Genomic DNA, 23507 nt, shown 5'->3' on the forward strand with positions numbered 1-23507 from the left:
ATAGTATCCCTGAAAGTCACATTGTCCAAGTCTGTAATACAACTGATGACATGAGTCTGTGCTCCAGTGGGGTTAAATGGCTTCCTTCGGGTACAATACCTAAGGTGGGATGAGAGCCCAGGTCTCCTGACTCCTGTTTTATTGTATAAAGTGAGCCAGATGAACTAAAATTTATATCATGTCTACTTACTAAATTTTTAAAAAGCAACTACATTTATTTAAGACATTAGAGACTGGGTTAACTGGTTTAATTTTATCCTTTTAAAAACTCTATGAAATAGAAGAATTAAATGAGTTTGAAAAGGTGAAGTTCTTAGAATAGTCTCAACACATTGTGGGCATTCAGTTAAGTGTCAGCTATTGTTACTAATATTCCTTGAAAATTTGTTAATAATCCTTCAGAGTTCACTGAGAAGCAGAGAGAAAAGATTTTCTCTGAAACAGATCATTCAAGGGAGTCCCATGTGTAGATGGAGAGATTCAAGGAATATTTTTATATTAATTCGTTCTTTGGTGCTCGAGTTGAGTGGATGAATGGATCTTTCCCCCCCCTGAGTAAAGTCTGTGTACCTGGAGTGTGATGGTTCACACTCCCACCGTTCCTCAGGTGGTTCCAATAAGTGTGCACGTTGATAGTAAGAAGGTTAGAAACGTTGGACCAGCAAATGAACTGGTATTTTTTGACAGAGTTCTAGGCTGTGCCTTGAAAGTATGGCATTCATTAATTCATCAGGGTATGTGTGCTATTTGCTGGGCAACATTCTAGGCTCTGAGAATGAATGAAACATAGCCCCTGTCCTTGAAAATCTTATAATTGGTAGGCAAATAAGCATACATGCGTGCTGAGTTGCTTCAGTCACGTCCGACTCTTTGTGACCCCATGGACTGTAGCCCGCCACACTCCTCTGTCCATGGGATTCTCCCGGCAAGGATACTGGAGTGGGTTGCCATGCTCTCCTCCAGGGGATCTTCCTGACCCAGGGATCAGTCTCTTAGGTCTCCTGAATTGGCAGGTGGGTTCTTTACCACTAGCGTCACCTGGGAAGCAGACAAATACATAAGTGATAAAATGATAGTGGCACACAAGAAATGGCAAATGACCCAGATATCTTCAAAGAACTATGGGAAACTTGATGTGCGAGAGACTGCTGCCCGGGGGAGCCAGAAAGGCTCCTGGAGGAGGTCTTGTCATTGGTTTGGAGAGCTGTGTGTGAGTCTGTCAGGCAATGAAGACAGAAAGGTGTTTCTAGGTAAAGAACCACAGTGCAGAGATATTCTGTATAAGGAAAACCTTGTGTCTGCATGAAAGCCATGTTGATAAGGGGGTAAAGAAAAAATACTGGCGAGGTTGTGTGGCAGTTTATATGAAGGGCAGTTGCAAATAGGAACACAAGGTGATCAGAAGCGTGTTTTCAGATAATGAGTTCGGTGGCTCTGTCAAGTAGAGAGAGGAAGACCAGACAGAGGCTGTCATAATGCAGCCGATGAAGACTGGGAGATGACTGAGCCTGAACTCAAGGCACAGGCGATGGGATGGAGAAATGAGTGAAATATCTCAAGCAGAATTAATCGAGTTTGGTTGCTAATTGTGTTTGGAATTGACTGTGGGGAGTGAGAAATTGAAATTGATCCTGATGCTTCTGCTGCTTATAGAAACAGTGGACAAGGGTAGTGGAATAGGATATCTTAGGGGGAAGCTGATGACTTTAATACGTGTAGTGGCTTTGCCTCTATTTGATACTCAAAAAATTCTTTGCATTTTGATTTTTTGATTTTAGTTTCAGTGTGTATATATCTTGTCTACCTTGTTAGATTATAAATATTTATTGAAAGAATGAACACATGTAGGCGAGTGATGCGGTAGGTTGTTTGTGTTAAGGGCTACACACACAGATTATCCTCTGGAGGAAGAGGTGGGGTTGAGAACTTTCTCTAAGTGGAAGTGCAGAGGGGCGTGGGTAGTACTGCATTAGGTGATAAGGTAACACATGGGAACAAGGTGGATCTTCAGAGTCTGGTGAGATAACTCTGTAGGGGTGGTCAGGAGTCTAGGACTGATAGGAAAGTATCTGCAGAAGATAAAGGCATGGTGGGTGCTGTGATGGTCCTTGTGGTAACATTGTAACATTTATTATCTGTCCTTTTCATGTGGTGCTCAGTCCAAGCTACCTTGTTCTGCTTTGTGTATACCTGTTCCTGCTAGCCTCCCAAAGCCAGTGGTTCAAGCCCCTCGTTGGCAGAAACCACGGTTTGGTCTACATTCTAGGCTCCATTTGCTAGGACTGTTTGTTTGTAGTAGAGTCATTAGAATAATGGTGAGCAATCCTGTATTCAGGAAGCACAGTATAAAATGTTCACTGTTTTGTTGAGTCTCTTGGGCTTTTTAAAAATTAGATCACCTCTAAGGAGTAATAAAGCATACTGCTAAGGAAAGTGGGTCCTGGGACTGGATTGGCTTTGAAATCTCTCATTCTATTCACATGACTCGGGCAACTTAAATAAATTCAAATGAACTCCACATACCTTGGTTTTTTCAACTGCATGGAAGGAGGTAATAGTAGTACTAACCTCATAGGGATTTGCGAGGATAAAATGATTTAACACAGGTTAGTCCGAGCAGTGCGTGGCACATGACAAGCACTCGTCAACACGTACCCCAACGATAGTGTCAACAAAGAAAGCACTCGAACGTTTAAAACTATTTTCTGGGCGTTTTAAAGAAGTGACGATTCAGAGGCAGCTTTCTAACTTTCACGCTGTCCTTTGCACGCCGTGAGTGGGGCCATGGGCAGAGCCCGTGTCACGCAGTTCCAGGGGCCAACTTGTATCTCAGCTCATACTACCCTGGCACTTGCACAGTTCACACAGGCTGTTCCTCACTTTCCCATTTTGTCTTCCATCTCCTCTAGGATAACTGAGGAGATATTGAAGCCCAAAGATCATGCATACCATTGGCTAAAGACCTTAGGATGCCATCCAATCATTTCATTCTAAGTAATATTTATTAAGCATCACTAGGGTGACTTGCCCTGGGGATAGAGATACGAAGAATGCACCCCCATCTACATGTAGAGCATATTTTCACCTTTGCCTGAGCCCGGTAGGGTGAGTTGTACAAGGTATCCACTCTCTCCTGCTGCCATATGCTCCCTTCCTGAGTGCTCACTACACTGGGGCTCTCTGGAGGCCCAGGCGGGGGGCTGAGGTACCCCCTCCCCCGAGGAGGTGTCCACAGGCGCCTGCAGACGAGTGATTATGACCAGCTCAGTGTCAGCAACTATGGTCATCTTGAAGCTAACCACTCCCACCCAACTCCACCCCTACCTCACACGCATCCCCCCATATCTTCTCCTTGAAACACACTGCCTGCATTATTTCTCTGAAAGGCTGAGCTGTCAACTGGGCTTTGAACCACAGATAAAACCAGGTAGTTTGGAACCTGTGGGTCTTGGATGATCACTGTGCTAGATATTCCCCAAATTCCACGTAAGCTGTGAAAGTCTGCAATCCCCTAATGATGACTTAGGACAGAGGAAAGCGTCTCCAGTGTTACTGTTAGTATTTATATTCTCAGTTTTCTATATAATTTTCCTTGAAAAGATTTTGTTGTTTTAAGAAGATACCTTTTCAAGCCTTTAAAAGAGAAACATGTTTCAGGCTTAATGTGCAGTAAGATGTCATTTGCCCCTTTGCTGTAATTAATTTCTACTCTTTTCCCTCTCACCCACAGTTTGGGGATATGGATTCCTGTCAGTGACAATTATTAATCTGGCTTCTCTCCTTGGATTGGTTTTGACTCCATTGATAAAGAAATCTTATTTCCCTAAGATTCTGACCTATTTTGTGGGGCTGGCCATCGGGACTCTATTTTCAAATGCAATTTTCCAGCTTATACCGGAGGTAAGGAAGTTGGGCTGTTTGTTTCTGTGAATAACTGTTGTTTTTAAATGTTTCGGCACTTTGTACATTTTAAGCCTCCATAATTCTTGCAGCAGTTTATGGTCTGGTTTATAGTGTTTTGGATAAGAAAAAGCTGAATCACAGCAAATGAAAAAGCTTGTTCCAAGCTCTGGGGAAGTCAGTGTCAGGAAGAAAATTGATCTTCTGGGTGGCTAGCCACCACGACGTGCCCAGACAGCCCTGGGACACCTTGGAGGGCCTTAACAACTCTATTCTGTCGCACATTCAGCAAATTCGATTTTCTGTACTTATTATTTATTTATTTCTGAAGAGCACACAGTATCTAATTTACTAAACATATACAACAAAATTCCTTTGTATATAGCTGTAGGAGATCAGAGGACATATTAGAAAAAGGTTGACAAAACTTTTCATTTCTGTTTTTTTTTTTTTGACTGTGGAAACAGAAAATCAATTGAGGGCCGATAAATAAATAGCAGCTTATTTTTTCCTGTAATGAAGTATGTTATAGATGCCATTGCCCAGAGTTGATCAGCATGTGATACTTCAAATCTATAATGTGGTCATATAGGGAAGAGAGGCAGAGGGAGGAGAATGAATAGAGGAAAAGAGATGGGAAGGAGCAAAAGACATTACTAGGAAGGAGCCACAAAGGGGAACCAGAGAAATCCATACACATGTGGATGGTATCACTCCAGCCCATGTACCCACAAAGGTGGAGCTCCAAACAGAGAGAAAATAGTGCTACCTTTGGCGCATAAGTCTTAGAAAATTAGAACTATATGAAAGTGGGGATGTAGCTTCTTAAAGTCATAGTATTATTATTATACCTAGAAGGGACCTAGGAGAACATGTACTTCAAACCCTCAATTGCAAAAATTAAAATTCAAAATTGCAAAAATTAAAATCCAAGGAGATTAAATCACTTATAATCAGTAACATAGCCAGGATTATAGTACAGGCTTTCTGAATATAAACATTACATGTAGTATTATACATGGACCATATTTAACATAACATATATATTAACTCATCTGATTTGTGGGTCAAATTAAATTAAACTGATATTGTATGTGAACTGAGGATTGTACCTTTATGATTTTGAAGTTTTCTATTTTATTGAAAATGTAATAATACATAAAAATGTTTACTAGGAAAATAAGACACTTCTTCAGTAGCACTTAAAGATACTGTTTTGCCTTTCTGTGGTAATTAGGGAATTATGGATGGATGTGCTCAGAGAATTATGTAAACACTAAAGAATCTATCTTTTTAATAATAACCCCAATTTACATAATTATTCCTTCTGTGGCAAAAATACTTCCCCTTTGTTATTTTAGTTTCATACCCTCTGTGTTAGGTATATGGAGGAGGTATTTTATGTCATTCTTGCACTGTATAAGTAGGTCCAGAGAAGCCATGAAATGAAGATGTGGCATGAGGTCTCCCCCACAGAGACAAATGTAGAACAAGAACCCAGGTGTCTTCTATTCTAAGTTTGTAATTGTTATCTGCTTAGGACTTCTTGACTCTATAATTTCAAACTCTAGCTCTTGCTCTATGCTCTTTGAATGATGCATTATTTCATTATCATCGTGTGTGTGTGTGTGTGTGTGTGTGTGTGTGTGTGTGTGTGTCTATGTGCCTGGTATCTTAAATTTTTTCTTCTTTATTCTGGAGTTTGGTTCTTAATTTATCTCTGTAGAACTTACTAGAATCCTCTACATTCAAGAAGATCTCTTGTGAAAACAGTAATCCAAGTGAGCTGCCATATTTGTTTTAAAAATTTGACTCTGGATTTGAGGGAAAAATATATTACTTTCGGAAAAGTGGGTAATCAATATTTCATTTGTCTTTATGACCTATATCTAATGCTATCTTATAAATATAGGAATCAATACTGCTTTTTTTTTTTAATACTGCTTTTTTACTATTAAAAGTTTACTTTTTTAGACAAATATTGCTGAAGATTTTATGGCTAGGAAACTATAAGGTACTCTGGGGGCTTTATTTAATAGAGATTCCTATGGTTATAAGACTTTGATGCCATCTCTTATAGTTTGATTATTCAAATTTCAGATTTTTGGCAGGTAAATTTTCCAGTATTACTTGGATGTAAAGGATGGACTTAGAACTGTGGTGAAAATTATATACTGAATTAAATTATTTGATCTTAACCATAAGCCTTTTTTTCTCCTTTAGGCATTTGGATTCAATCCTAAAGTTAACAACTATATTGAGAAGGCAGTTGCTGTGTTTGGCGGATTTTACATACTTTTCTTTTTTGAAAGAACACTAAAGATGTTATTGAAGACGTATGGTCAGGTAAGTGGACTTTATTTAAAATGTTTGATGTTTTACCCACTCAAGTTACTTTATATAGGCATGTAAAGGCAGGAATTTTATTCTTACAATTATGTGAACAGTTCAGGTATTAGACTTGTGAATATGAGTAGAAAGAAAAGAATCAATATATTGATAAGTGTTAAGAGGAAGACTTGATTCTTATTGTAGAATTTGGAGTAAATACTAACAATTTAATGTGCAATAACAGATGCACATAATTTGTTTACTCTCATATTCATTGACATGAGAAGTATGTGTACTCTAAAACATGAAAAAAAAAAACAAACCCTCAACAGAATCTAATAAATGAGGATACGTTTAAAGGGAGAGAAATTTTTTTAATCTAAAAAGATTATACTACATTTTTCTCTTATAGATAAAGACCATTAAATTCTCTTGCCTGCATGAGCAATCTTTGTTTCTTCTTATAACATTTTCCTCTCTTGTTTTTCCGTGTAGAATGATCATACCCACTTTGGAAATAATGACTTTGGCCCTCCTCAAGAAAAAACTCATCAACCTAAAACATTACCTGCCATCAATGGTGTGACATGTTACGCAAATCCAGCTGTCACAGAGCCTAATGGACACATCCATTTCGATAACGTCAGTGTGGCATCTCTACAGGTATTGTCATTCTCTCTACTGCGTCGTTGACACTCTGTGAAGCCCGCTGTGCATGCAGCTACATTAGTATTTTGCCCATTTAAATGTGTCAGGCTTATTCCTGTATGTGTGGGAAAAGCAGAATGTAAGTCTGTTACTTTTCCCACTTTCCCTCCATGTATTTACTACAAACATATGAATTAAGCATGAAATTGTGAGTTTCTGGGTCAGAGGCTTTACTATTCTCTAACACTGTTTAACTATGTAAGAACTACCTAGATTTACACAATAATGTGTGGCAAAATTAATTCAGAGCATTTCTCCTATTTTGCAATTCTTTCAAGATCCCAAACCAAAGAATCCTTTTGAGTGATTTTGAAATTGAAAGAAGACTTGTAAGCTAAGAAAATTGTATTTAGGGACTTCTTTTGTGGTCCAGTGGTTAAGACTCTGCCCTTCCAATGCAGGGGGCACAGGTTCAATCCCTGGTTAGAGATCTCAGATCCCATATGCCACAAGGTGTGGCCAAAAAATTAAAAAAAAAAAAAAAAAACTTTTTTGATTGTGTTTATTAATTAATTGATTTAGAATTTGTATTTCAATTTTCTAAGTAAGGTTAATAAGTTTCATTTCTTGAGCAAGAATTATATGCTGGGTAATAGGCCAGATGGAGCTAGTAGTAAAGATTTGTCTTGCCAATGCAGGAGACACAAGAGATGTAGGTTTTACCCCTGGGTTGGGAAGATCCCCTGGAGTAGGAAATGGCAACCCTTTCTAGTATTCTTGCCTGGAAAATCGCATGGATAGAGGATCTTGGTAGGCTACAGTCCATAGGGTCTCAAAGAGTCATGCTCTACTGAGGACAAATACATACACAGTAGACCAGGCACTTACTTTATCCCATTCATTTTCCTTAATAAGTATTAGAAGTAGAATTATTTTCTATGTATTAGGACTACACATTAGAACTGTTAGAATTAGAACTAAAAGGAGAGTTTATTTTCTTTGTGTTAGAACTATTTGGACCTTATACCCAAATGATGTGTGCAAAGAGGAGAATTAATTGGGAAGATCGTGGGCTGTCTAAAGGGACAGCCAAGCTACAGCCCTGGAACCATTAGAGTCATTAGGACTCCCTCTCCTTCTCTCTCATCTGAGAGCCATTCTTCTCTTCCATGGCGGACCGGCTCCTTCGTAAATGGGAAACATAGCCACTAGCAACTCCTGAGATTTATGTTTTATAATTTCAGCTACTAGATGGAATTGACCTGCCTCTTTCAGTCCTAAATGTGACATTTCTGGCAGGTGTCTCCTTGGTCCATCTTGAATGAATGTTCACTTTTAGAGTCATCTCAGTGCTTAGAGGATTGGGCCCTTTGTAGGACCCCAAGGGAATATGGATGCAGCAGACGAGAGGTTATTATAAAAGGAGAGTGGGATGTTAGTGTCATCGGTGTCCATACAATTTTCATTTGACAAATTAAGAAAGTAGAGCATTAGATGCTAAATAACCTCTCCAGGGTCTCTCAGTTCGTAACTGACAGATCCACAAGCTACAAAGTTAAATACAATATTAAAAAAGACAATTAAAAATAAAATCAAAAGGAAGCCAGCTAAGAAAAATAAGCCAGAAAAAAGAGATTTGGAAGAGGTTTTATTAGTGCAGATGACCTGAATTTCCTTCTGGAAAGAAATCATGATTGGTCTTACACTTCTTCCCACCTGATTAAGGAAAATCTCAAGTGTGTTTCAAGAGGCAGTTTTGTGTGAACACTAAGCTAACAGAGGAAATTATTTCTTGCAACTTAATGAATGATGCTTTCAGGCAAGACTTTGCAAAGAATATGTAAATGTTCAAATAGATAATTTCCTATAATAATTTCAGCTAACATTTATTAAATGTTCAAGGACTATGCCTAGAACTTTAGATAAATGATCTTATTTGGTCCTCATAACAGCCCAGGAGACAAGCACTCTTATAATTAGAAGACTGTGGCTTAAAGAGGTTAAATAAACCCAAGGACACACAGCTCCTAATGATGAAGCTTCTATCAGAACTGAGGCCATCTGATGCTGAAGCTTGCACTCTTATATGCCTTGCTGGATTACCTTCATCTTGTCACTGCTCTACTAGAATCAAGATGATAACATTAACTCTTAACAAATATTAATTTTTGTAGGGGGAAGAAGGTAATTTGGTCCAAGGTCACTGCTTTCTGAGGGCAAATGAAATTGAACTGCTCAAAAGTTTTACTTTAGTTTTAAAGTCCTAGGGCTCCTAATTTATAATTCACAACGGTCAGAAGACATGTTTACGGTCAGTACAAGCGTTGTGACAGATGTGGTCCTAGACATGATCCTGTTTTACATAACTTAGAAATGCCAATCAAAAGTCCATACTTTCTCTACTTCTGGTGCTAGTGCTAATATATAGGCTTTCATTCATTTATTCAATAAATACTGACTGAGTACCTGCTCACTATCCTAGGCACTGGGGATTTAGAAGCAGACAAATTCTTGTGAAACTTATATTCAGAAGAAATAGACAATATAGAAAAGAATAAACAAGAAAATATCAGGGGGACTTCCCTGGTGGTGCAGTAGTTAAGAATCCGCCTGCCAATTCAGGAGACATGCGTTCGATCGGAAGATCCCACTTGCTGGGGAGCAGCTAAGCCCCTGAGCCACAGCTACTGAGCCCATGCTCTAAAAGCCCATGAGCCTCAACTGAAGCTCACACACCCAAGAACCAGTGCTCTGCAACAAGAGACGCCGCCTCAATGAAAAGCCCTAGCACAGCAACTAAGAGTAGCCCCTGCTTGCTGCAACTAGCGAAAGCCCACGCACAGCAACAAAAAGCCAGCACCGCCATAAGTAAATAAAAGAAAACATCAGGTGGCATTAACTATTTTGATGAAAATAAAATAGTTTTCATCAAATTTTCATAGATTTGATGAAAATCGTGGGTGATGTGGGAGTGGCACGTGGAGGCTTCTCTGATCAGGAACAGTCCCTTAAGAGGTCAGCAGAGAAATGGATAATGAGAAAGAAGAAACAGCCATGCAAATATCTAGGAAAAGAATGTGCCCGAAACTTTGATAAGAACCCAGTTGGTCCCATACAAGGGAGCTGGAAGCTGAATGGCACTGAGTTTCCCAACATCAATTCTGGAGACCAGTGGCACAGTTGTTTTAATATGCTGAACAGAAACAACTGTGGACTTGTTAACCTGGGTGAGCTACCAGTCTCACGAGAGAGCAGAATAAATCTGGGTGTCTGGAAATCTACTTCTAGAAATGAAAAGTGCACGTCAAGCAGAGAAGGTACATGCCAGGATGACTGCTGTGAACCAGGCCTTGACGTGAGCCACATAAAAAGTCCAGATGGTCATTTCCTCTGGGGACTATTTTCTGGCCATTTTGGTTGTAGGTACAAACTCTAGTGAAGACAAATTGAGCTGCATACTGTTATTTTCAGTTTTCTCTTCACATTGCATTAAAAAAATGGAAAGAAGTGAAATTTAAAAATACTATCAGGGTCCAGATATTGCTTTAAGAGACAATAGGTAAAGAAATATGAGTCATACTTATTTTAATAATAAAGAGGCTATTTTCTAATATTTTGTATGATAAGAATATATTAAACATAGGTGACCTCAGTGATTGAACATGGCATGTAAAATTCATCACTCATTTCTATGTCCAAGTATTGCCCCAAGAATTTTGTTGATGATTCCTGTTTTTACTGTTTTGATGAAGTGAAGTTTTTCCAAATTGAAGATAATAAGCAAGAGTTAAGAAAAGTAGTTTAATTTGACATTACTATCCAAAGAACACAAATGACATAACAATCTGGATTATAATGACATGATTTGTTTTTTTTATGGAATATGGGAAGAGCAAAAGAAATGTTATAGAATAACTAAAATGCATGACTTAGGGATATCTTTATCAATACTCATCTGGACAATTTTGATTCGTCACAGAATACTCAGAAACACTATCATGTTTAAGTTTGGTTGCCTTTGGTATTTTTTCTATCTTCACTCATGAAAACTATAGCTTTACATGTATTTTTAAAAATTTTGTTGCCATGGAGACTATTTATCACAGTTGGAGAGAAGACGATATTTAACAGTTTGCTAGCTTGATAATAACTTTTAAATATTTAGACACATGGTGTGAAACTTCCTTAGTACCCTTGCTTCAGTCTCAGTAAATGTCAGCACTGGAGCCTGTGTGGGGTGTGTGTGTGCTGCTGTGGGCGTGTAGGAGCTTTTGGGTTCTGGGGGAGCTATAGAGACGTAATAAGGAGGCAGTTATGAGGGAAGACGAGCACAGGATGCCATTTCTCCTTGCTCAGTTACTGCCCCTAAGTGCCATTTCCCGTCTCACTCTCTGACACTTGCTCTCTTCCTCTCTGACCACTGCACACACGTGGGGAGAAGTCACTTCTGTATCTTTGCAGCAGTGTCTGATGTTACACACACACATCAGTATGTATTTCCCTCTCGTTTTTTTCTTCTCTTTCCTTACTCTTTATCTTTGCAGCCAGGTGGGTCTCTTCCCCCTGAATCTACAGCTTTGGAAGGACTGTGTTTACCAGGTTCATCAAGCATGTCCGGTACTTTGGGGAGTGTTAGCTCTTCAAGCCACTAGGGGGCCCGCCTAGTTCATTCCTACACTGGTCTGTAATCACTGTCTTTTCTAAAGGAAACCTCCTGTGCTTTCATTTAAGAAGAGATGCTATTAAATAGGAGATGCTATTAAATAGTAAATGCTAGAAGCCAGTTATTCTTCCCACAGAAGAAAAATTAATATCAGCCATTTAAAAAAGTTGACTATTGTGAATTTTATGTTGAAAATTGAAGTGCAATAAAGTAGAATTTAGCTGCAAAGTGTATTGATGTTAGGGACTTTGTCAGTGATGGGTAGGACATGATATTCTACAAATATAACATTTTTGAGGTGCTTGGTTCTCCATGAAAATCCAACAGATTTTAAATATAGTTCATTCATTCAAGTATTTATTAATATATACTTGGCCTTATTCTGAGTACTGAGATACATCAATGGGACAGAACAGACAAACTTTCTGCCCTTCCATAACATAACTGAAGTATTCTGTAGTATACAGAGATATTTTACACAAAAGTGGAAAGCATCCTTTTTTAAGTACAAAAATCAGAAGCTCTGTATGTATGTGTGGGGCTTGCTTACTCCTCTTTTTCCTCTAGTGTGGTGGGTGTTTCTCTGTTCTTACCTGGAGGTGGAAGGATGGTATCTATCCCTGGCTGACCAGGAATGTTGGGAAGGAGGGTGGGTGAGGAAAGGGGGCTGGGACACTGTGAATATCTGACCTGATGCCCTTGATTCAGTCCCATACTTCACTCCAGCCTTCAGTTTGCTTCGTGTCCTAGAGTTGAGGGCTTTTTTAGGTTCCGTTTTCCCAGAGGGTAAATCTCTAGTCTTCATGTGAAAGTGGTTTCCTTGCTGAATTGACTTGGGAGCAGTCATCTCATGTTTTAATTGCTCCCTAAATACACTCAACGATGAATTCCTTTTTTTAAAATTAATTTTTATTGGCGTATAGTTGCCTTACAATGTTGTGTTTATGCTCTGCAGCAAAGTGGATCTGTACGTTTACTTATATACCCTCTTTTTTTGGATTTCCTTCCTGTTTAGGTCACCACCGAGCATTGAGTGGAGTTCCCTGTGCTATAAAGTCGGTTCTTATTAGTCATCTATTTTATGCATAGTAGCAATAGTGTATATATGCCAATCCCAATCTCCCAATCCATCCCACCTTTTCCCCTTATTTTTAGCTCCATTCTTCCTCTGCCACCTTCAGAGGTGCTTGCCTGATGCCCCCGTTCCCCAATACTTCTGAGGTTTTGGGCCTTGCCTCATTGTGTTTCTTTTGACTTTTTTCCTCTGTAGAGTCAGAACTTGTCCTCCTCTTTTCACCCTCCAAAATAAATATCTCTGTGCTCTCATCTTCCATTCTTTCAGTCCTTGTGACTTTATGTCTTTTTTAGTCTTTAATTTAGGGAAGTTTTGAGAGGGACAAGAGAAAAATACGTATGTGTAGTTTGCCATACTGCACGAAAGACCTGTTTACTATATTAAATCATGTAATTTTTGAGCATCATAAGATTTAAAAACAGAAATCAGTTATTTTAGTTTATGGGGTTATACTAGCAATTAGTTAAAATTGAAAATGATACATGTATTAAATCATATAAGAAGTGGTTCTCATTGGTCTTGATTGACAGATTCTTACAAAAGCGTTGGCTAAATTAGAGGCAAAGGATGTCCTTACACAACCATGAGGAGGAATTCTGAGCGCACCTTGGTTGTTCGTGGCGTTAGTTTCCTGATTGGATCCATCTCCATGCTTCCTTGCTCCTTACAGACTTTTATCAGGCGCTAGTCAGTGTCTTTTCAAAGTCATGAAAATTTGTACCCGAATCCACTCTCAGTGTAACCCATGTTTGACTAATACTAACTTGCTTTCATTCATCTTTAGGGAACGCTTTCTCACATTTTCAGGAACAACTGTTGCAAAAAAGTTTTCATTACTTCACAGAATTCTCAAGGCAACCTTTTCTTTCTTTAATGATCAGACTGTGAAGATTATTTGGAAGCTCTGTGAACTTTGCTGTCTCACTTCATCTGTTACTTCCTGGCTCTGGGTCCTCATCCATATCCTCATATGGATATCCGTATCCATATCGCTCTCCACCTTCCTTTTTGTGTCAGGACTTGTATCCTTTCTCTTTTTTAAGGCTGTCTGCATGCTAAGTTGCTCAGTCATGTCTGACTCTTTGTGACCCCATGGACTGTAGCCCACCAGGCTCCTCTGTCCATGAGATTCTCTAGGCAAGAATACTGGAGTGTGTTGCCACTTCCTCCTCCAGAGGATCTTCCAGATCCAGGGATTGAACCCACCTGCATCTCTTATGTCTACCTGCAATGGCAGGAGGGTTCTTTCCCAATAGCGCCACCTAGGAAACCTGTTCTCTTCCTTAGACTATTTTTTTTCTCCAGACTGTTTTGCTTCCCATGATTTCTCAAATCTTCTCCTTCTCTACACTGTACAACTTCTTGAAACATCAGCTGATACTGAAATAAGAATGTGTCAGACACTGTCTCAAGTGCTTTACATGTATTAACTCATTTATTCCTCAGAGTAACAAGTGTATGAAGTGAGTACAGTAGTTATCTCCATCTTAAAGATGTGAAACTGATGTTCAGAGACATTGAGTAACTTAGCCAAGGTCACATGGGTACCAAGTTAGGACTTAAGCCCAGACTTCCTGGTTCCTGGTATGGTTAACCATTATCCTAAATACTTTGTCTATTGTTTCCATATGTTGACCAGTCTTAACCTGCTCCCTCCTCTTATTCATCATCTCCTCAGATATTTGTGTGTGCTCAGTCACTCAGTTGTGTCCAACTCTTTGCAGCCCTATGGACTGTAGCCCACCAGGCTCCCCTGTTCATGGAATTCTCCAGGGAAGGATACCACAGTGGGTAGCCATTCCCTTCTCCAGGGGATCTTCCTGATCCAGGGATCGAACCTGCATCTCCTGCTTGGCAGGTGGATTCTTTTTTTTTTTTTTTTTAATTTTTTTCCCATTTATTTTTATTAGTTGGAGGTTAATTAATTTACAGTATTGTAGTGGTTTTTGTCATACATTGACATGAATCAGCCGTGGATTTACATGTGTTCCCCATCCCGATTCCCCCTCCCACCTCCCTCCCCACCCCATCCCTCTGGGTCTTCCCAGTGCACCAGCCCTGAGCACTTGTCTCATGCATCCAACCTGGGTTGATGATCTGTTTCACCCTAGATAATATACATGTTTTGATGCTGTTCTCTCGAAACATCCCACCCTCGCCTTCTCCCACAGAGTCCATTCTTTACCACTGAGCCACCCGGGAAGCCCCCTCAAGTATTTGTGTATAATTTAAAAATTTACTCCGTAATCTCTGAAATTTCTCTCTGGAATGATATAAGTGATTTTTCTAGGCAGCAGACTATATTCTTCACATTCATTCATATCCTTTCTGAAGCATTCCTGTAATCCAGCATGCATTTGAGTACCCTTTATTGGCTAAATGTTAGGACTATAAAGGCAGATTTCTCACAGGAACTTATTAATATTTCCTTCCTCTTGGAATTACTCATTAAATGGTTTCTGTGACATAACACTTTTCTTCTTGTCCCATTTTAGCTACTACTTTCTTGATGTTTTCTCAGAATCTGCTTTTCTCTGTAGGACAGCTGGGAGGAGGAAGCAAGGGCTCTGGAGTTGCATGAGGCCAGTCTTGTGTGATTTGGGGAAAGTTAGTCAACATCTCTGAGTCTGTGTTAACCTATCTGTGAAATGAGGGGCAAAATTCTTCATAAGTTTTTGTGAAAATTATTTATTATGGGCCAACTCTGTAACAATGTGTCTGATGTTACACACACACATCAGTATATATTTCCCTATCTCTTTCATTCACCTAGTTTTTTTCTTCTCTTTCCTTACTTTTTAATCGTAATGATCTTATTAAATCTTTTCACTTCAATTTGCATTCCTCTGGGATTAGCTTTTGAATCTGTGTGCATAATTATTAATATTTACAGATCATCATTTAGAAGAGGGCTCCTTATACTAAGCTAGGAAGGCTTTTGAATCTGCCTGTAGTTTTTTTAGTGGGATAGAGAAGGTAAAAACATATAGAAGTCCATGCTTTTTCATCTTGATTATTTACTGTTTTAAAAATTTGAGTGACTTTCCTGGAAATTAAAGTTTGACTTTTAAAACTTGAAGGCTTTTTGGTAAGAAAGACAGCTTTTTGAATATATGCTTTTGACTTCTGTCTGATAGACTGAGAGAACTTGAAACATTTACTTTCACTGGAATAAAACTTTAAAGTCTAACATAACATGCCACTTGAATCATATTATCAGTTTTTGCACTGCATATTCTTTCAGAGTTGTTCAACTACCCACTCATTTGTCCAGTTGCATCTGTCATGCTCTGACACATTCAGTTCATTTGAAAGGACATTAAAATGACACCTTAATTACGTAGGGAAGACACTTGGTTGTCATGTTATTGAAATAATTGGGGTGCATAAAATCTTTGAAGATTGAATTGAGTTGAAGTTAAGTGCTGTTAACTTTTAAAATTTGATATAGACATTTTATACAGATAAATTCTAAAGATGAAAAATTTAGTGATATAAAACGTAAAAATAGTCATTCGAAAGATGAGATAGAGTGCCAGTGAATAAAGTCACAAGATTAGAGGTAGTACATAGAATCTAACCTAAATCAGAAATAAAATAGAGAGGTTTGAAATGTCAACTGAAGCGACTTTCCAGAAAGGCAAACTATCCATGAAGGATCATTCTTGCTCTTCTGATAAAATAATGTGTCAGATACATACATTTGGCAGAAGCATTTTTGTTAATATCAAGTGTGGGGAGGGCCTTGGGGTTATCTGTTGTTCCTTAAATTAGCCAGTCATTTGGCCAGCTAAGACATCCCTGTTCTTACACAGGGTGACTGATAGCATCACCATTGACACAGAAAATTCATAAAGAAGGAGTTGGTACTACCAGCTGGGAGAATCAAATAATAATGTATGTGAAAGTGCCTTGAAATGTACCCAGAGTGAAAGTATTAGTCGCTCAGTTGTATCTGACTCTTTGCAACCCCATGAACTTATAGCCTGCCAGGCTCCTCTGTGCAGGAATACTGGAGAGGGTGCTCTTCCCTTCTCCATAGAATCTTCCTGACCAGGGATAGAACCTGGGTCTCCCATATTGCAGGCAGATTCTTTACTATCTTTGCCACCAGGGAAGCCCCAATGTACCCAAATCCACAGTTTAATCTATTTGAAGGACAAGCAGTTGCTTAAGGGTCTCAGTCGGGGACTGCTGTTATAGCCAAATGAAAATGGAATGTTTCAGTTAATCATCTGATAAACATTTAAATATTCATGGTTAAGATTTTTGTAGAGTTTTTAATTTTAATCCATTTTTATGTACTTTCAGGTCCATGCAAACATAATTAAAATGTTTTGATTTCTGGGTATAGCTTATAGACTTTTAGGCTTTCTTTTGCCTCTGTAAATAGACACACACAATTTAATTTCTGTTGAATAATTCATATTATAAAATAATTAAAATTTTTAATCTAAAAAAAGAAAAGAAAGAAAAGACATTAAAAAATAAGACATTCCCAGAGAAGACTTCTCAACTTCCCTAGAAATTGCCAGAGAAATACTGACTGATTCCTATCCCATACACTTTTTGCCAAAGAATCTTTAAAAATTCACTGAAATGAGTGAGTACTCCTCATAGTGGACAGAAACCTTTTGTGAGTTATCAGGATAAGATGCCAAAAATTGCTTGGTTTCCAGTTCGATTTATAAAGTGCAGAGCAAAAGAAAAAAACAGATCTGTTTGATGTTGGTGGGAAAGAAGGAAAGACGTTTGATAAGAGTTCTGGTTAGTGTTGGTCTATCTTGGCAAGAGTTGGTCTCCTGGGGTTGAAAGATCAAAAGTGAGTGCATAAGCCTGTGCTTTAGGAAAAAATTATAGTGTGATTAACAGAAATGAAACAGTCAGAAAGAACGTTGGAGGAAGGAGGGGAGGAGGAAAGATGATTCAATTTTCTCTAAATGAAAACATTTTTATTGTGGCAAAACATATATATATATATGGAAAAGTGTACAGCAAACAAAATAATTTAATATATAATATGGATGCCTTAAGGTACTAGGGCTTGTCTCATAGAACTTCTGTGAGAAAGGTTGGGGTACACAGCTAGACTTGTAAGAAATGGGTCATCGGGTATGTCCATAGGTAATTTTACTGAATAACAACAAATCACTCTCCAAACTGTTTTACTTACTTACACTTTCAGCAGCAGCAGAGGAGAATTCACATTTTCTCCACTATTGGAGAATTGCTTTCTTTAGTGATTGTTGGAAATTTCAGACTTTAAAAAAATACCTATTGCTTATGTGACGGTGTCTTTCTGTGATTAGCCTTTGTTTATTTCTGATCACTAGCGAAGCTGAGCATCTCTTTATATGCTTATTGGTCATAAGTTTCCTTTTGTGTTTCTTGTTCATCTGTCTCACACATTTTTAGTTGAGTTGCTTATCATCTTTTCTTATTGATTTGTATTATAGAAAGATTATTCTCAGGCTTGTTAAAATGGCAAGGAATACTTTATTTAAGATTATAGAAGTAGGGGTCAGCTCTATTGCTATAGAGTAGAGAGGTGGGGCTCAACCTGGAATATAACAGAGACAGCTGAGGATTTATGTCTAACAAGCAGAGTGAGGCAGTCCGTGGATAGGGAATTACTAAGTGGAGACAGTAAGAGTAGGAGGGATCCCTTTTTTTTTTGGCTGCTCTGAGCTGCAGGAAGAACTTCCCTGGCCAGGGATGGAACCCATGTGCCCTATAGTGGAAGCACAGAGTTTTAACCACTGAACCACTGGAGAATTCCAGGAAGGTTCCTTGTTAAACCAACTTGACAGAATCTTGCTAAAGGCAGACCAAGATGATCAGATATCAAGAATACAGGGATTCTTACTAAACTGACTTAGCATGATCCCCGCTACAACTGGACTCTGTACACAGGCGCAAAGAAGCCCAAGAGTGAGGTCTAGTTGAGAACTGGGCTCAGAGGATCCTGGCTAAAGTTTAGTCAAGGATAGTCTTTGTCATTTGGAGTTTTGTATATATTCTGGATGCTAATCTTCATTGATTAAATGAATTAACAAATATATTCTCAAAGTCTGTGACTTCTCTTTTCATGTCATTTAAATTGAATTTGTTCAAGTTTTAATTTTAATGTGGTAAAATATATCAGTACTTTCATTCAAGATTTTTACTTTCTGTATTTTGTTTAAAATAGCTTCCCTTTGCCAAAGTAAAGAAGATATTTTTCTGTTTTTTTTTTTTCAAAAAGGTTAAAGTTTAATATTCCATGTGGAATTTATTTTTATGTATAAGTAAAGGAGCCAGTTTTTTTCTTTCTGTATAGATAAGCAGTTAATCTAGCTTCTGCTATTGAATAGCTCATCTTATTGCTGCTGTATGTCACGTTTCCATATATCACTGTGCTTATATTTAGACTTTGAATTGTTTTTAATTTATTAACAAATTTCAACCTTATTATCTCAATGCATTAATTATTATAATTTATAGTGAACATTGAATGTCCTAAGACAAGGCTCTTTAACTAGTTGTTTTCATTGAAAATTAATTTTGTTCTTTCATGTCAATATCATTTTAGGGATTTTTATTGGCATTGCATTGGACTTAGAGATCAGTTGAGGGACAGCTAACATTTCTGTGAGATTTCAGATTTTCTTTGTTTTGTAATTTTGTGTAGAAATGTCTTTAAAGTGTTCTGTTAGATTTATTCCTAATTACTTTGTAGCTCTGTAAGCATTATAAATGGTATCGTTTCCTATTTTCTAATTATTTATTATGTAGAAGTAAATTGAATTCAGTATATTGATTTTAATCCTGTAGTATTGCTGAAGTCTTCTATAATTCTTTGTGTTTTATTTGTTTGCTCTTTTGGATTTCCTATGTAGATGTCAATGAGTAAATAAGCAAGTTTTTTTTCTTTATAATTGTTATAACTCTTTTTCTTGTTGCATTGGCAAGGACTCACAGGATACTATTGAGTAGAAGTAGTGATAGCTGGTGTTTTGTCTTGTTTCTGACTTTGATGGGCACACTTTTAAATTTGGAAGGTGGCTGGCTCCATTTTTTTTTCTTTTAATAGATACCATTAATTAGATCGAGAAAGTTCTTTCATATTCAGAATTTACTAAGTATTTTTCTCAATGTTGAATTTCACTGGAATTTTTTTCTTTCTCTGTACTATAAACAAGTATGGATAATCTATACTTAGTTAATTTTTTTTCTTCTAAAATTGAGGAGTCTTAAAGTGGAGTGAAAGGCTAAATGAATAGATAATATTTTCTGGCAAAAATTGTGTCATTTCTGAACTCTACAGTATTATTTACTAGGTATTATTGATTAGTAACATGAAAATTAGAGCAACTTTGCTTTGTCAAAAGAACTTGAGCCAAAATAATGCCATTTGCAATAGCATGGATGAACCTAGAGATTATCATACTAAGTGAAGTAAGTCAGAGAGAGCGAAAGACAAATAGTGTTCGATATCACTTATATGTGAAATCTAAAAAAATGATGTCAATGAACTTATTTACAAAACAGAAATAGACTCAGAGATGTAGAAAACAAATTTATGATTGCCAAAGGGGAGGGATAAATTGGGAGTTTGGGGTTGACAGGTATACACGACTACATATAAAATAGGTCAACAGCAAGAACCTACTGTATAGCATGGAGGACCATATTCAATATCTTATAATGACCTATAGTGGAAAAGATTCTGAAAAAGAATATATATATAATATATAGCTGAATCACTTTGTTATATACCTAAAATGAATACATCACTGTAAATCAACTGTATTTCCATAAAAACTTTTTTTAAAAAAGAAAACTTGAGCCAGATAGATCTGAGTTGAAATTTTGATTCACAACTAGTCGGGTTACTATACTTTTCCTAAAACTAATTTTCTTTTCATCTTTAAATTGGTCAAAGTCTCTCCCAATAAGGATTATTAGGAGAATTAAATCAAATTATTTACAAAGTAATGAATAAGCGTAGCTGTGAAGTAATTATTAAATTTTATTACTACCACTACCATACTACCAAATATCACCATCTTGCTGAGAAGGTGTGGGGATGAAGTGAGTGGGACAACAGCCAGCTTTGTGTGTGGCCTCAAAGCCACAATGTTCTCTATTTCAGTCACAGAATAAGGATCGGGTAACTCTTGATCGAGTAGGAGAGTTGGTGTAAAGTTGTGGGCTCTGGTGTCAGGTTTATAAGCACAAATCAACTGGAAGGAGGAAAGCATTTTATGCAGTGGGTTTTCTGTGAAGTTATGGTGGGGTACATTTTGAAGGTTCAGAATTGATGGATTGCTTTAGTATAGGAACAATGTACAGTCAAGAGTTATGTTTATGAAGGTTTCCAGAATAGTTGAGAACAAGGTTTTCATGGACGTTTGCAGAAAACAAAACCAAATAGCAAGTTTGAATAAAGGATATGAAGGCAGTTGAACTCCGAGGTTATTTGTTTTCCCTTTAGACCAGACTTCTCAGTGTCCAGGTACACTAGAAGAGACTTTGGTGCACAGAGTCCCTCGTAGTAGGCAATTCTGTCCTCAGGGACACTGGAGAGGAATATAGAAGGAAACAGCCAGGGGCTGGGGTGAGGTGGAGCGTGCTAGGAGTGTCCAGGTGTAGATAGAAGGCATCTCATAGGTCCTCAGTATATCGTACTCTCCTTGGTAATGTCTGCTTGCATTGCCCTAGCACAGAGGAGTGACTGAGAATACTTGGTAAAGAAAATCCACGCCCAGGGCTGATAGTAGACAGTGCTGTAGTAGGAACCTTAACAGGTATTGTGTTTAATCCCCACAACAGTCCTGTGAAATAGGTATTAAATCTGTCTACAGATTTAATTAAGACTTAGTTAAATAACTCACACAGATAATAAATGGCAAAGTTATGATGAGATCCCCTCCCGGGGTCTTGATTTGTAACCTCCTGTTCCTTCTGTAAACGTGCATGACATGACCTTCCCAATGGGAACATTGCTCTCATCAGTTCTGATTTCTAACAACGAACTTAGAAGTGAATTTCTGCAGTACAATTTGAGGATTGCCGGCAGAGTGAAACCTCATTAATTTCGATTCTACTTATGTATCATAACTAATAACTTATGATTTGTTATATTTTCCTTTTAGACTGGGTTGTAGAGTACTTGAAGGTGAAAATGAAAGTTGTTCAGTTGTGTCTGACTCTTTGTGACCCCATGGACTGACTATACAGTCCATGGAATTCTCCAGGCCAGAATACTGGAGTGGGTAGCCATTCCCTTCTCCATAGAGTACTTTGGGTATCCTCTATAAAAATTGCTTTTGAAATAATATGTTAGGAAGATGCACCTAAAGTTTTCAAGTTCTCTAAAGAAACACCAAGTTGTTACTATGGAATTGAGATGCTACATTAGTCTTACCCATACAACATGGTGGGTTTTATGAAGGCCTTCGGTCTCACCTCATGCTGGCTGTGGATTTTGTTTGTTTGTATGAATTCTTGGAAGCAACAGAAGTGTACTTATCTAAATATGTTCTATACTAAATTGCTTTCACTAATCAAGCAGGACTTATCCTTATTTAGAAGAATTAGTGAGGTTTTACTCAATTAGGCTTGATGTCAAGTTAATTTTTCCTCCATTAGCATAATGAAGAATTGCTGTGTTGCTTTGTTGTGCAGGCTGATTGATAAAAAAATTGAGAATGAATGCCAATACATTTTTCTTTTGAAAGATGAGAAAAAAAGAAGAGGTTCATGTAAATTATTCTGGGCATCAGAAAGAGTTGCTTAGTTTTACTGTGTCCTTGCTTAATTTTATTATGCAAGGCAGCATACGCAATGGAAAAAATGTAAATATATATTCTATTGCTGGTGTGTCTTTAACATCAGCTTTTTCAAATATTTTAAGGTTGAGTTATAAAAGATGTCCATATCATAAACACTGAACTTGCCAAAATAGGCCTCTTTATATCTGCTGTTTGCTCATTTAAAAATATTTATGTGGTGCTATATTCTTTACATGCTACATCTTGCAGTTTGGGAATACTGGATCAAGACCTGGTGAGTAAGTTTTACTCAGTGGATTGCATGATGGAAAATTTGCCAAAGCATGAGATGTTTTAGTGTAATAAGTAAAAGTCATGTCCTGAGTAGAAGCTCTTGGGGAGGTGAAATTTATTCTATATTCTGTTATTCCGTGTTATATTTATTCTGTATATTTAAAAAATAAGAATCCTAAATTAGAAAGATCACAGGGCTGAAGTATCTTGCAAATGAACTGTGGTCTTGCCAAGATGTTTTTTGAGTTTGACACTGCTACAGTCTATAGCAGAACATCAGCAGATTGTTACACGCACGCACATGCACGCACACACATGCGTGCACACACACACACACACACACACACACACATCCCTTTAGATATTTATCTGCTTATCTTTTCCTATCCAGTTTTAGGTCTGAGGCAAATGTCCTGATCACACATAGCACTTTTATAACTATCAATACTTCACTGATTATCTTAGTGAATAAAAATAATTGAAGGTGTTTAAGACCAAATTAAGTATTTGCTGTTAATAAATGTACCATCAGGTTACAGTCAGATCATTGATGGGAGGTGAAATTTTATTTTGCTGTGTACTTGCTTTTTAGATAGGCAATTTTAGTCCCTTTTTGAGGATTTCAGTGCAATTAGGTTAATAGCTCATTTCTGTTAGTTAAGTTGTGACTTTCTCCTGTCTTTAACTTTGCTCACTATGTTGATCAGTGGCCCAATATATCCAGACCTGTTATAAGTTTGAGTTTTTATCAATCAAAAGGAGAGGCCTTAATGTGTAAGCCTCCATTTCTTTCTTTTTTAATATTAAAACTTGATTATTCAGTTGGTATTTTTTTTTCAAA

General features: G+C 37.6%; 1 protein-coding gene across 3 annotated transcripts in view; it reads left to right on the plus strand.

Annotated features, from left to right (window-relative positions):
- Positions 1-23507, plus strand: part of SLC39A8 (solute carrier family 39 member 8) — a 79727-nt gene that overhangs the window by 35293 nt on the left and 20927 nt on the right. For all 3 annotated transcript variants that reach the window (XM_061164324.1, XM_061164323.1, XM_061164325.1), the window contains exons 4-6: positions 3731-3900; positions 6124-6246; positions 6727-6894. In XM_061164324.1, the coding sequence (XP_061020307.1) occupies positions 3731-3900; positions 6124-6246; positions 6727-6894 (461 nt within the window). The remainder of the gene's footprint in view (positions 1-3730; positions 3901-6123; positions 6247-6726; positions 6895-23507) is intronic.

This window comes from Dama dama, chromosome 17, assembly GCF_033118175.1.
Source record: "Dama dama isolate Ldn47 chromosome 17, ASM3311817v1, whole genome shotgun sequence".
NCBI classification, from domain to species: domain Eukaryota; kingdom Metazoa; phylum Chordata; class Mammalia; order Artiodactyla; family Cervidae; genus Dama; species Dama dama.